General features: G+C 35.6%; 1 protein-coding gene across 5 annotated transcripts in view; it reads right to left on the bottom strand.

Moving 5' to 3' along the window:
* EML4 (echinoderm microtubule associated protein like 4) overlaps nucleotides 1-13,000 on the bottom strand; it is a 153,523-nt gene that overhangs the window by 64,251 nt on the left and 76,272 nt on the right. For all 5 annotated transcript variants that reach the window (XM_021390062.1, XM_021390061.1, XM_021390064.1 and 2 more), the window contains exon 2: nucleotides 6,940-7,122. In XM_021390062.1, coding sequence (XP_021245737.1) covers nucleotides 6,940-7,122 — 183 coding nt within the window. The remainder of the gene's footprint in view (nucleotides 1-6,939; nucleotides 7,123-13,000) is intronic.

The raw sequence follows: 13,000 nt of genomic DNA, 5'->3' as shown, positions 1-13,000 counted from the left end.
GAAAGATAAGGAAGATCGGGAAAAAACACAGGATGCAACAAAACAAGAATATATTTCTACTCCTTTATCAGCCTTGATTAGCTAACTGTGGGAAAACTGAGGCCTAGCTGTAAGAGACAGCGATAAGTTTTGAAAATACACATCTTGTGATAACACAATAGCTTTTATTTCCAACATACTAAAGCTGAAGCTAGTGATTCATTTCTCCCAACTGGTTATAGTTCTCTTCTCTTGCATTTTCCATAACAATTAGTTGAGTATCTTCATATTTGCTGATCCTGACAGGTAAACTGCCTTTCTTCCAAAGAAAAGCCCAAACCTTTCTCTTCTTAGGACAATTTCAATTAAGTGATGTAGCCATGTTAAAATACCTTCTCTATATATGTCATCCAAGTGGACTGAAAACAAAAACCTCAAAAAAGTTATTTCTAAGAAACACAAGCAAACAAAAAGATTTACTTATATCTTTTAAGTCTTTTTTTTTTTAATATAGCAATAAGGCATATAATATGAAAACCATTCAACAACCTTAAATACTTTACTTTTTAGCAAAACTTATTAAATATACCTATATATTTCAAATATATTACATGCATAGATGTTTTGTACAAATAAAACAACAGGTTTTGGCCGTGCAAAGAAACCCACTGTAGTACTAATACCAAAGAAATGTACTGTCTATGCTTAACCCCACTACTAGTCACCAGACAACCCACGCAGGTGAGCCTTTAATAGGGTAGCAGAACATAAAGTTTTATGGTAAGGTTTAACACTTCCTTCCTAAAATAAAGCCATCAAAAACAAACTTTGAAGTATGACAAACTTAGACTTACTTCAAGATGTTATACTAAATTCTATCAAAGCAGCTGTTATCGCTTCTTTGTTTCCAAAGGACAACAAGACATGCAGCTGATGGAAGACCAACAAAGAAAAGACTTGGGAGCACTAAACCTCCATTTGAAAAGAGGAGGCAGGAAAAAATTTCTTCAGTACTTTGGTTTATTCAACTATTTCATCGTGTATATTAAATTCTAAATGAAGATGTTCCAAGCAGAAAAAATGTTCTGTTCTTCTATCCCATGAGCAGAAGTCACAGGTCAGGATGAGGTACCAGTTCTCCAATAATGAACAATATAAATCAGAAAAATAAATCAACTTCCTTTACTGCAATTTACTTAATCTTGTTTAATAATCCAATTTAAAGTCAAAAATAAGTTTTGAAAAACTTAAGTATTCTTAAATCAATTGCTTCTATCTGAAAAAGTTTCAGATTTTATTTATTTAAATAAGCCTAATTTGTCTTTTCCAATTAAAAGGAAAAGAGCAATCTAAGTAGAGGCTTGTTAATATGAAATGGTTTGAAAACAAAGTGTAAGTATCTTTCAGTGCATGCAAATTTATCTCAGTAGTTACAATGATTACAATGCTAAAATAATTTAATATTTATTAACAGATATCTTACATATTTTTATAGCTAACAATGTACATATTGATGTATAAATTTCTAACTATAACTACTCCTCCTACAGACATAACTAGTTTTTCAGGTGTTATGTTCCCAAAAGTCTAGGAGAGCCATGCTCCTAGTAGTAGATTTAAAAACTGTTCCTGAGAGAAACTGAAGACTTCCTTGGTGGAAGGGAGCCAACAGCTTTTCAAAACCACACAGCACTTTTCCTCCCCCCTCCCTATCCTACCATCGTTTTGGTACACTTTTCCAAAGGCACCCTAACCAATTGCAGATGAGCTGTATTCAAGCAGAGGAAATAAATAAAACGTATCTGAGGTATTTTGAAACAATTTGATAAATTCTGGCAAAGAGTCTTGAAAAAAGCTACTGAAGTGTTATAAAAAAACAAGACAGTTTTTACTTTGGAAAAGTAACTGCATTGTTTAGCTATTCAGGATTGCAATTCATAGCTTGAGAAGCATTGTGGAGAATAGTAGAGCAGCACCTCAGGAGAATTTGTCCACACACTTAAAAAAAACAAAACAAACAAACAAAAAAAAAAAAAACAAAAAATACCACACACAAATACCTAACAGCATATCCAAAACTGGAAGAAGCATATGGTAAAAGGATAAGGGTACTGTGTGTTATCACCACAACTGAAAAACAATCCATTTCAATGCTCTGAACATTTTCAGCATGAACAGGATTCTTAGGTTACAGAAGTTAAATAAAAGAAAATCTACTTTCCTCTTCTCTTACCTTCAACTTAGTTTAGCTGCTAAATGACCTTGAGTTAACTAACATGCTCTAGATTCAACTTCTTTGAATAAATTAAGAACATCAATAAAACTAAGTACAACAGAGGTAAGAGATTAAAGAAGGCAGAAGAAAAGCAGAAGACAGGAAAAAATAGGGAAGTAGTGTAGAAAAAAAATAAATTCTAACACAGAAAGAACAGATGGCACTAAAACCAGTACCTGGGAAACCCATTAAGACCTCGGGAGTGTCATTATTCATTATGTGAGCATACTGCCTGCAGACTTTAGCTGGACTATTCCCACGAGTAAAACGGCACACATACAAGCATGCCAAGTTAGTATTAATGCCATGAATAAGTGCCTATAATCTGTCTTTACCATGAACATTTACCTACCTGCATTTCTATTTTCAGTTGTGTTAGCATTTAATAATTAGACAACATAAACACGTACCCTGTTAATAGAACAACTATGCACATTGCAATGTTAAAAATGAAAACCACTATTAAAAGCCTATCTTATGCTTTCACTAATTAAGCTTACTGAACACTTGAAGCCATTTTTTAATAAAAATTAAAATGACTTCATGTTATTAAAATGAATCCATTGTTGTGAGAAGGTAGAACATATAACTGGAGAGTTTTGCTTATATTAACGCACTGAGATGGAATTTGATGCAAGATAGTAGTTCAGGATTTTTCTTATTGTGGAGATATTGAACAGACAACATTTTGCATCGGAAAATGGAGCAGAAAAGCATATAAATCTCTCAGGTTCCTATTGGAAAAAATCACTGAACAAATAAAAAAAATTGCATTTCCAATATGCAGTTGTAACTGCAGATCTCCAAGACCTCTACCGTAAGTAAAGTAAATGCCTTTTGGTCTCCACTCCATGTTGTCCTGGGAGAACCTCTCTTCAAACTGGCACCATTGCTTCAATTTCACTTTGTGACCTAAATTTCCCTGCAAGTTATTTGACATCAATTCTTGTCCAAGCAATGGAAATGTTCCTCCAGGGCACTAGTCTATGACTAGCCTCCTCATTACTTCCAAGTCTAGAAAAAGGACATGAACGCTATGGGCAGAGATCAGGGTGTATTATCCAGTAAACAGCCATCCTTTCAGGCAACAGCTTGTACTCCAGCAATGTGGTGAGCCTGAGCAATTTTACTGGTGCCATCGTGAGACACAAACTGATCTCCACACCCAGAGTTTGAGGGACGAATTCTTCTGTTACATACGTTTTGACACCCTGTAAGATTTTAATAGGTTTACCAGGCACCAGCTACAAGCCAATCTATCTTGCTGGCAGCTACAAGTGTCAGGCTGCTTTACATTTTCTTTTTCTTCGATGTCCAGGTAAGCTTTGTTTCGGGAATGTTAACAGCATCAATCACACATCAACAGGAGATATGAGCAGACATGTGTGGCAATGACAGTGTAGAGCTGATAAAAACAAAGAACTTCCAAAGAAAAATTTCTTGTTAAGTCATTTGTTAAAAAAGAAAGAAGAAAAAAGACTACAAACCCAAATGCACCCACGCACCACAATCTCCCTCCTCCAAGCCCCGTAGCTGCTGCAGACTTTTTCCCTAACCAATCCCTTCCATTTTTCTAAGAACCTTCAGCTCTATCTTTAGGCATGGCTATTTTGCTAGTCTGTAGATACTTGTAGCTATTTCCTTATGCAAAAGTATTATTACAGCTTTTTTATTTTGAAAAGATTTTCTCCGTTTGGAGTGATTTTACACTGAGAAATACTAAAGAGGAAGACAAGCCACATAAGAAAACAACGTGCTTTTCACTGTGCAATAGCAGAACGCAAGCTAATTCTGTTGCAACTAGGTATTTCCCTTATCTAGTGTCTGCACTTCATGTTTGACTAGGAGGCACTAAAGTGGAGTAAAAACTCTCTGCCTTATCTCAAACGGTTTGCAGATCACCTGGCATCACACGAAGAGCACCTTGCTTCTGAGTTGCAGATGGACAGCCAAAACTGTAGGCAGTAACCTGCTAAATGATAGACCATGGGGTATAAATAAAAATCTACCCTCACCCCTGACAAAATTTTCACTGAAGACTGGACTATGTTCAAAATAAGTATGCAACAAAAATTACGTAGAAAAAAAGAAAAACAAAGACTACAAGGATAATGCAAGAAATTCTAGCCTCAGCTACGGTTGATTCAATCACTCAATCTAAAATACAGAGCTATAAAAAGTAAGAGCAGAATTTGTTTGTTTTCCAGATATGCAATGCAGGCAAACCAACAATGAAGGATGAAGAGATCTCTTCTTGCACCAAGTTGTCCTATCAACTTCAGAATAAGAAAAATTAGTTTAAAAGTGATCTGTATTTGCTGTCCTTGGCATGATCTGGTCTCTTCACAGCTCTTATTTTTAACTTATGAAAAATCTCTCTTCAAAGACACTGCTGAACTAGTTACAGAAAAACACTGAGGCTTTAGAAAACAATTCAGCAGCAAGTAGGAGAGACTCCTTCAAAGTAGGCTAGATATTGTCTGCTACTCAGATTAAAGCTCTGATGGAAAGAGTCAAGATGCCTTTTTTTCCAGTTTATTTCAGAAGACTTTATCTCACTGTCTTGCCATTCTTCAAATTAAACACATCTCTCCATGTATTCAGAAAAACACACATCTTTTCTTGTTGCTCATTAATAATGACAGCACATATTCAAGTTCTGCTTTAGAGACATACTTATGTGAATCAAAATTAAATGAAATTTAAAAACCACTGTATTATTTGATATGAAACTAATTGCTGTAATGCAGAAATCTATACTCTTGACAGAATCATGAACACCAGAAAGGATTTGGGAGAATTACAGTAACCTTTGCAGCAACCATGACTTAACTAGTAAAAGTCTGTTAAATATCCATAAAATACTTCAAAGAAAAATTAAAATTAGCGTCTCTATTATTTTTGTATGACAATTCAGATCTGCCAATCCTATTTATTTGGGAATATAACACATTTCTCTTTGTTAAAATGTTTCAAGGGTTCCTCATCAACTGAATGCACTTAAAATACAGAAAGCAAAATAACCACCCATGGGATCACAAAGAGCTATGCATGATTTTTTTTTGAAATATTTATTAAAATACTGATGTCTAAGTATAAACCAATATTAATATCTCGTTCATACTTAAAGTCTAATTTCAGACTTGTACAGAACTCTAGTGACTGTATACACTCTTTTTCTTTTGTGATACCTTTATGCCATCAATACACAGCTGATTTTATGGTAAACAGTGAAGCTAAGGTGTTGCACGGTTACATTAGGCAACTGAAGACAACGAGTACACATCATGGACAACTTAAATACAGTGCTAATTTAGTCATGATTCAATTACGTTCAACATATTAGCTAGCATCTCACACCCACCCCCCATCCACTTTTTTCACAGTTACATGCTGGTGTCATTAAGTAGCAGAAGTTTCATGAAACTGAAGATATTTTGATCTTCCCTCTTCTCCCACTGTAGGAGAAAATATATTTATTTTTCACTGAACAAATTAACCTGCAGAACCTGGTATGGCCCCAAGACCCGCAGTGTTCCCAGAAGGAGATGGCTGCAAGTCATTCTGCAGAACAAGGCAAGCTTGTCCTGCCTGTGCATCATGTTAGCTGGATTTTAGACACTTCCAAGACAAAGATCTTTATCCATGTTTGCAAACATCTCAGTTCCCCTGCATGTAAATAGGAAGAAGGTGGTTCTGTGTTGCATTCCTTTTGCTCACAGTTTCCCTCTTAGACATTTTCTTTTTGTCCTAATGGATAGCAGACAGCTAAGATTGATTTAACTGAAATACTTGCTTCAGCTTAATTTACGGAGTTAGACAAGGAAGTCTCAATCTTGATGAGACCAGAGATGCATATCAGACAGATAAAGCGGCATTTATAAGCAGGGATGACAACAGTCTACCAAGTAAGAGAGAATGGCAGGATTCACAGCCCAAGCCAATTAAGCACCATCACTTCCTTCCATCTGGCAGAGAGACTGCAAAAACAATTAATTAAGCAATTTGATCTCTCTGCCATAACTAAAACAATTCAAACTTTCAGCATTCAAAACTTTCATTCATTCAAGCTTTTGCATTTTCAGCCTGTACAATGCAGCTACTCTAACAAACACAGGGTATGGTGTGTCAGTTCAGTGTTATACCAGTGTTGGTGTAATAGCTGAACTTGAAGGCTGAAATACAGAGATAGAGTCCAGCAAACTCTAGACTGCATGACTTCATGTGGATAAATGTATTAATGATGAACTAGAACCATGAATTATCTGAAACATGACCTAACCTTTTACTTAGCTGTAGGTCTAACATATATCACCAATATACATAGCTGTAGTTCTTCCTTTCTAGTTTTCAGTCAGAGAGAATTCCAATAACAATGCAAATAGGTCTCCAAAATAGAAAAGGAAATGTTCACGGGGAAAAAAAAAGAACAAAAACACAACATTCATGCACATATAGGCAAATTAGTGCAAACAGCATCTAGGGTATTTCTTGTTTTGTTTTTGTTGTTGCTGATGATGATGTGTTTGTTTTAAAATTTTTAAACAATCCTATATAAAAAATAACCTTGTTTCACACAAAATATACCTGCTTTTCCAAACGAAAAGGGGGAAAAAAAGTTACCAATGAGGAATATACTAAATGATAATGTTCTGACTGAAAGAATTTACCAAATATGAGCCTACCTTTACTTGGGGCTGATTTTCTCACAGAAGCTACATGGTCTTCAGAGATGGCAAGGCGCCTTAGCACATCAGCCAGTGCTGCTTTTAGGACAGTGATTTCATCTTCTTGCTGTTGCACTCTCAGCTCTAAGGCTGAAAGTCGGTCTTGGACATCAGATGTGCTTGCAGCTGAGATGCTGTCATCTGTATGGAGGAGAAACAGTAGAAAGAGAGATTTAGCTGTTTTGTTCTAAACCAAAAGCCATAGAAAGACACGTACAGCATAAGTACGTCTGTCCCATCCTTTTGAAGTACTCAAGATGTTCAAACAAACATGTTCAGGCAAAGAAGGAAGAGATATTATATTAGACGTATCAAATTAATGATTCAAGACAGAAGTATTTCTAATCATCAGCTTAGAAGGCTTAATCAGCATGGCTCCACTATAAGCAGAAGAGGAAATTACTTTCTGTTAGAAGTGTAGAAAGAAAAATATGCTTACCAGTTTAAGAAAGCCTGAAATTAAGTTTATTTGTGAGGCCAGCTAAATATGGTCAAATTTTGCAATGTGTTCTTTTGGAACTGTTGAAGAATTTTAAATGATATAAAATCTTAAAATGATATAAAGTTAAAAAAAACCACGATTGAAACATACAAGTGTTGTTTTTTTCTTTTTTTCTTTTTTTTTTTAAATTTTTTTATTTTTTTTTTAACATCACCACCTTGCACAGGCTCAAAAAAAAGCCAACATTATTGTAACATTTGGCCTGAAGTGAACAGAAAGTAAATACACTAAAAAAGGATTCCAAAAATCTGTTTGGCCACACAGAGATAGATTAGCATTGAAGGATTGAAGGCATACTCCAGCCAAATCTATTCTTCAGTGGTAAAAAGGAAATTACAGCTTCTGCATATTCTTTGCTTTTGACAGTTCTTTGCATTATTTCTGCCAAGCCAAAATAACACATAACAGATTTTCATATTTGGCTGTTCCAATAAGTCAGAGTCTAACCACTAAAAAAGATCCATAAAAGAATATGTTGCTCAATCACAAGGTATTGAATTCTTTGTCCATCTTTACTAAAACTCAAGAAGGAATGGTTTACAAAATGTAACCTGTATTCTACAAACAGAGAGTATGAAATATTTTATGAAATAATTCCAAACAGAAAATTCACACATAAGGGCAAGATGTTGGATGTTACTACAGTGATTATATACAATCTAAATTTTAGTTCACTAATCTGATGAATAAATAAAAGGACAAAGGTTGACATAAAGACATAGCCTTAAAACTAAAAATTTTTCACGAAACACCTTAACCTTTAAGAACTTGTATAAGATAAATGAAAATAAAATAAATAAAAATAAAATAAATAAATAAAAATGCAAGTCAAACTGCTCCAATTAATTTAATATGAAAGAGATCAAGGATTTTAGTGCCAACTTCCATAGTTTTAAAATACAAAGCTTGCATGTATGATAGTCATTACAGAAGAAGCATGAATTTAACCAACTGAAAAAAAAAAATCATAATAATTTTACAAAGTGAAAAGATTCCTACAAGGAATTAGCAAAGCAAAGTAATAACAGTGGTGAAATGTTAATTATTATTAAACTGAAAGGAACAGCTGAGATCACATTGATGGGAAAACTCCCAAAATAAAACAGTTTTGCATAATGACTGAATTCACTTTTTTGTTAAACCAAAAACAGAAATGTATCTCTTCACGGCTAACACTATTCATGCTAGTAAATAAGAAGAACTGTAGAGGAATTAATAAGGTATGCAATCAGACTGAGACCCAGAGACAACAGATCAGAACAACTCTGAACAAAATGCCTTCAGTATCACCAGCCATAACAGTAATTCATCTATACAAAAAAAAAGTCAATTTTTTACAGGAGTTATTGAAATAACTCTACAACTCAACATATTCTCTGGTCTCTCATTGGTATTTTAGAGATCCACACCATGACTGCTACTCCAGTTAGAAAGAACTGCATAAGATCCATCTACTGAAAACCTTATTTTCAAAATATAAAAACCCATTTGCTTTAAGGAGATACGGGATATTCCTACAAGCACACGTGTACCTATATAGCACATAAAAAGGAACTAAGGTCAATTTCTATCAATTAAGTCATGAAGAGTTTTGGCTTCAGTGAAGTGAATTGAAAGAGGAACCACACAATTCACACTGCTGCTGCAATCACCATATTAGCCTTTAAATAAATGCACAGGACCAGACAAAATGAACACCGTACAAAACAATGACAATTATTTTTAAAGTAATTATCTTGCTCTTCACATCTCGTTATTCGCTACCAGAAGTCTAAACAAATGCAAAAGTTTCACATTTCTTTTAACTTTTTTTTTTACTTGCTTCTTATATTTACTTTTTTGTCTGTTAAAGTCTTCAATTAATCAACTATTAAGAAGTCTGATAGTGGTTAAATTTCTAGGTACTTCAAATATGCAGCACATTACTATAAAACATTTGTAAAAGGAGGAAGTAAGTAGTTCTCTCTTAGCTGTGTCATATCATCATTTCAGAAGCCAGACATTGCTGTGTTCTTTGTGTGAAGACCAAAAAAACCAGTAATTACCAAACCAGGAAATGCTCCACTGTTGGTCTCTCTTTGATGAGCACAGACAGAAGAGCACTACAAGGGCTTTTTTTTTTTTTTTTTTTTAAACCCCCATGCTCTACCAACATTGACAAAATTGCCCCTGCCAAACTCTGGCACCTCAGGAAAGGTGCCCATTAGATGGCTCCTGCCAGTCTCAAAGCCACATTTATGCCACTCTTCACAAATCTCCAAGGGTTAGTTGAGATCCAAGACTTTCTGCATGTAAGGGGAAGCTGCAATTCTGTGACCTCCTCAACATAAACTAAGATAGTGAAGAAGTTGACTAATGCTGGTCTCTAGTTGTGCTGTGGAGGTTCAGCTCCTAAACAAAGCCCAGTGAGTTGATGCAGAAACACTCTCAAATCCAACAGCCTGTCAGAGATGGCAGCTGTAAAAATGGGGCATGAAAAGGAAACCAGGATGATTAAGACATTTAGCTGACTCAGAAATAGGCAAAGCAATGTACTGTGTGCGTAATGGGAGAAAACCACCAGCAGCTGCTTTGCACTGCAAGGGCAGCACATGAAACAACTGAAAGACTGAAAGAAGTTAAACAGTAAGGTCACCTGGAAATCAAGAATATTTTGTTTGACCAAGAATCACAGTCACATGCTGGGAAGACATTTTGTTATTCTCTATCAATCTTCAGAAGCAGGGTATGTTCTAAGTGATGACAATTAAGTACTATGTAGTAGAACTGAAAACGAATGATTTCCAATCCAAACACCTCACCCATGAAAGCAAATACTCAACTGAACTCCAACATGCCCTTCTTGACAGTGTCTTGAAAGTAAAGCAGTTGGGGATTAGCAAAAAAGAAGATGCCTTAAAAGTAAACACAACTGCAATCCTTGAGATCACTTTAATGAATCCGTGAGGTACATATTCAAAATTCCTGGCTCTTGGGGATTTATTTTTTTAAAAACACATTCTTATAATCCAAAGAACTTCTGAAGAAGAAATTTAAACAAAAAGCTTCCTTCAAGGGCATGCCATTCCCTTTTCAGAAGGAAAAAGTTTATTAATGTAAGTTCAAAGTCAGTCACAAGTGACACCTAAGTATATCATCGCTTTCTCTTCTCCCACTCCTAAACATCTGGCCATTCCCTCATGCCACGCGGGGCATCTATCCAAGCCTTCCATGAGCTACTCAGCTTGATAAAGCAGAGGGAGCTTTATTTATTCAAAGAGAGAAATGAGATCAGAAAATGGGCCAGAGGCTTCAGTGAAATCGATTATTTATTTTAATTAATTCATTTTCAAAGGCACTTTGTAGTCATCTGGTTATTTTTTGTTGTAACAAGTTGTTACAATTTCTGATATTCTGGTCATTTTTCCCAAGTTGCCCATAACCACTACTCTCACAAGGGACTTTGCAACAAGATCCATTATGAAGAAAGCATCCTCCGCAGTGCTGGCTGTTGAAAGGAAGGAGATATGCACGGAAACGTGGGTCTGAGGTCTTTCCATCTTGAAAAGAGGTGTAAGATGAGAGTTTTAGAATGCAAACAAAAGCAAATATATGCTAGGTCTAAACTTACAGCACATTAACTTTCAAAATGAGAAGTCTTGCTATTTGATCACACTTCACCAGTTTGATTTTTAATTTTAGCCATTAAAACATTAACTCTTCCCCTGCTTTTGGAGTAAGCAGGGATGTGTGAAATGCTTTCATTCAGTACATAAGAGACATCCGAATGACTAGAAATTAGCATTAATTTTTCATAGCCAACAAACTGCATTAAACAGACGCATTATGCTCCATGGAACTCCTCACAGTCATGAATCAAACCACTCCTAGCAGAATGAACAAACCTGCAGCTCTAAAGTCCCCTTAGGCTTTGTCAAGGAACTCTGACAGTGGGATCCAATACATAGTGAAGGTACTTAAAACTCCCAGCAGACCTCTCACTCTCCTTCTCACATATCACTAAACAGGTACATGAGAATAACAGCATTTGAAAGGTATCACGCTTAATCACTGTCTGTCTGAGAGAAAACTGAACATTCTACATTTAAAACGTTTGTATTTATATATATATATATATACAACTGAACTGGGGCCCCTAAACAATTCCAGAGTACCCATTATTCCCTTCTCGGAGCCAACTCCTGCCTCTGACTAAACGTAAGTAAGGGCTTGATTTTAGACACAAGCAACATTTCAGAAAAACAAATTCTACAAGCTCCAGCGCTTGGAAATTTAAACCACAGGATGGAAAATCCTACTTTTTGTCCAATAAAACCACACAAACCACAGATATTTTTAAACCACTGTCTGCCAAGGCACCCACACGGTTTTCTGTTTTCCCCAGAGCACTAAGAGTCTTTTATTACAGAAATGCAACAGAAATTACTTGGGCTGGTATAAAGATCTGACTCACAATTTCAGAAGACAACTGACCCAAAAGAATCCCTTCTCACTAGAACTATGATGTGCTCACATGCACAAGAAGGCATGTATTTGCACAGCCTGAAATTTTTGTTCTGAAGACCATGAGGGTTTTAGCTCCAGAAAGATAACCGACAAATTTTCCCCTACCATATTAAGTGAAGGTAAAATTATGCATAGTTTTCTGTTGCTTACTTGTCTTAAGACTAGTTTATCAAAGGTGCAAAGATTCTGTTTTGCATCCATAATACATAATTCACAAAAAAAGAAAAAAAAAGGTAGAGTTAGATGCCAGTCTTTTGCCAACAGTATCTTCACTTTCACCTCCTCCAAATGTCAGTATGCACACAACCTATCCTGGATTTGTAAAGGATGCATGTCATGTAAGGAGCGTGAGAACTGGAACTAAAACAAATTAAAGCATACAACATGAACATCGAAGATTAAGAAAGCCTGATTTTCCTAACAGATACCTTATCAACTTCTAATGTGTCCCTGGAGGCTAAAGCAAGCAACATGAAAGTTGAGTGGGAAGTTCTCCCCAACTTTTCCTGTTGCAAATGCAAGACTCAGGCCTTTAACACTCTCGATTACCACATATATCTTCCACTTCCTTTCCTACTTTTTCACTCACTTTGCCTCAATTCCCAATTTTTCCATTCAGAATTAAGAACAATGCACTGCTTGATCTCGTAGTTTAACCTACACTTACTACTGCAGACAAAGGTAAAAGGTGTTTCTTTACAATGATGCAGATGTTTTGAAACTAATTTAAGTAGATCATTGTAGATTGGTCCTCTTTCACAGCTCATGCATGGTATGTTAATACTTCGAACACCAGCTAAACCTTTTATTTTCTTCTCACACAGACATCTCTTCAGGTTTTCAGGAAGAACTTATGTCATCATCCCTCACTCAACCAGCTGCATGTTGAGAAAATCATCTTCCTTGAACAATTCAATGGACTGTTTAACATCTTATTATTCAGCCTTATCTTAGCTCCTTCTATGGTAGTTAATTAAGAAAAACCTATTACTCTCCATTAGCCTTGCACAC

Source organism: Numida meleagris, chromosome 3 (genome assembly GCF_002078875.1).
Source record: "Numida meleagris isolate 19003 breed g44 Domestic line chromosome 3, NumMel1.0, whole genome shotgun sequence".
In the NCBI taxonomy this organism is placed as follows: domain Eukaryota; kingdom Metazoa; phylum Chordata; class Aves; order Galliformes; family Numididae; genus Numida; species Numida meleagris.
Note: the sequence above shows the minus strand (reverse complement) of the source record. Positions and strands in the feature narration are given on the sequence as shown.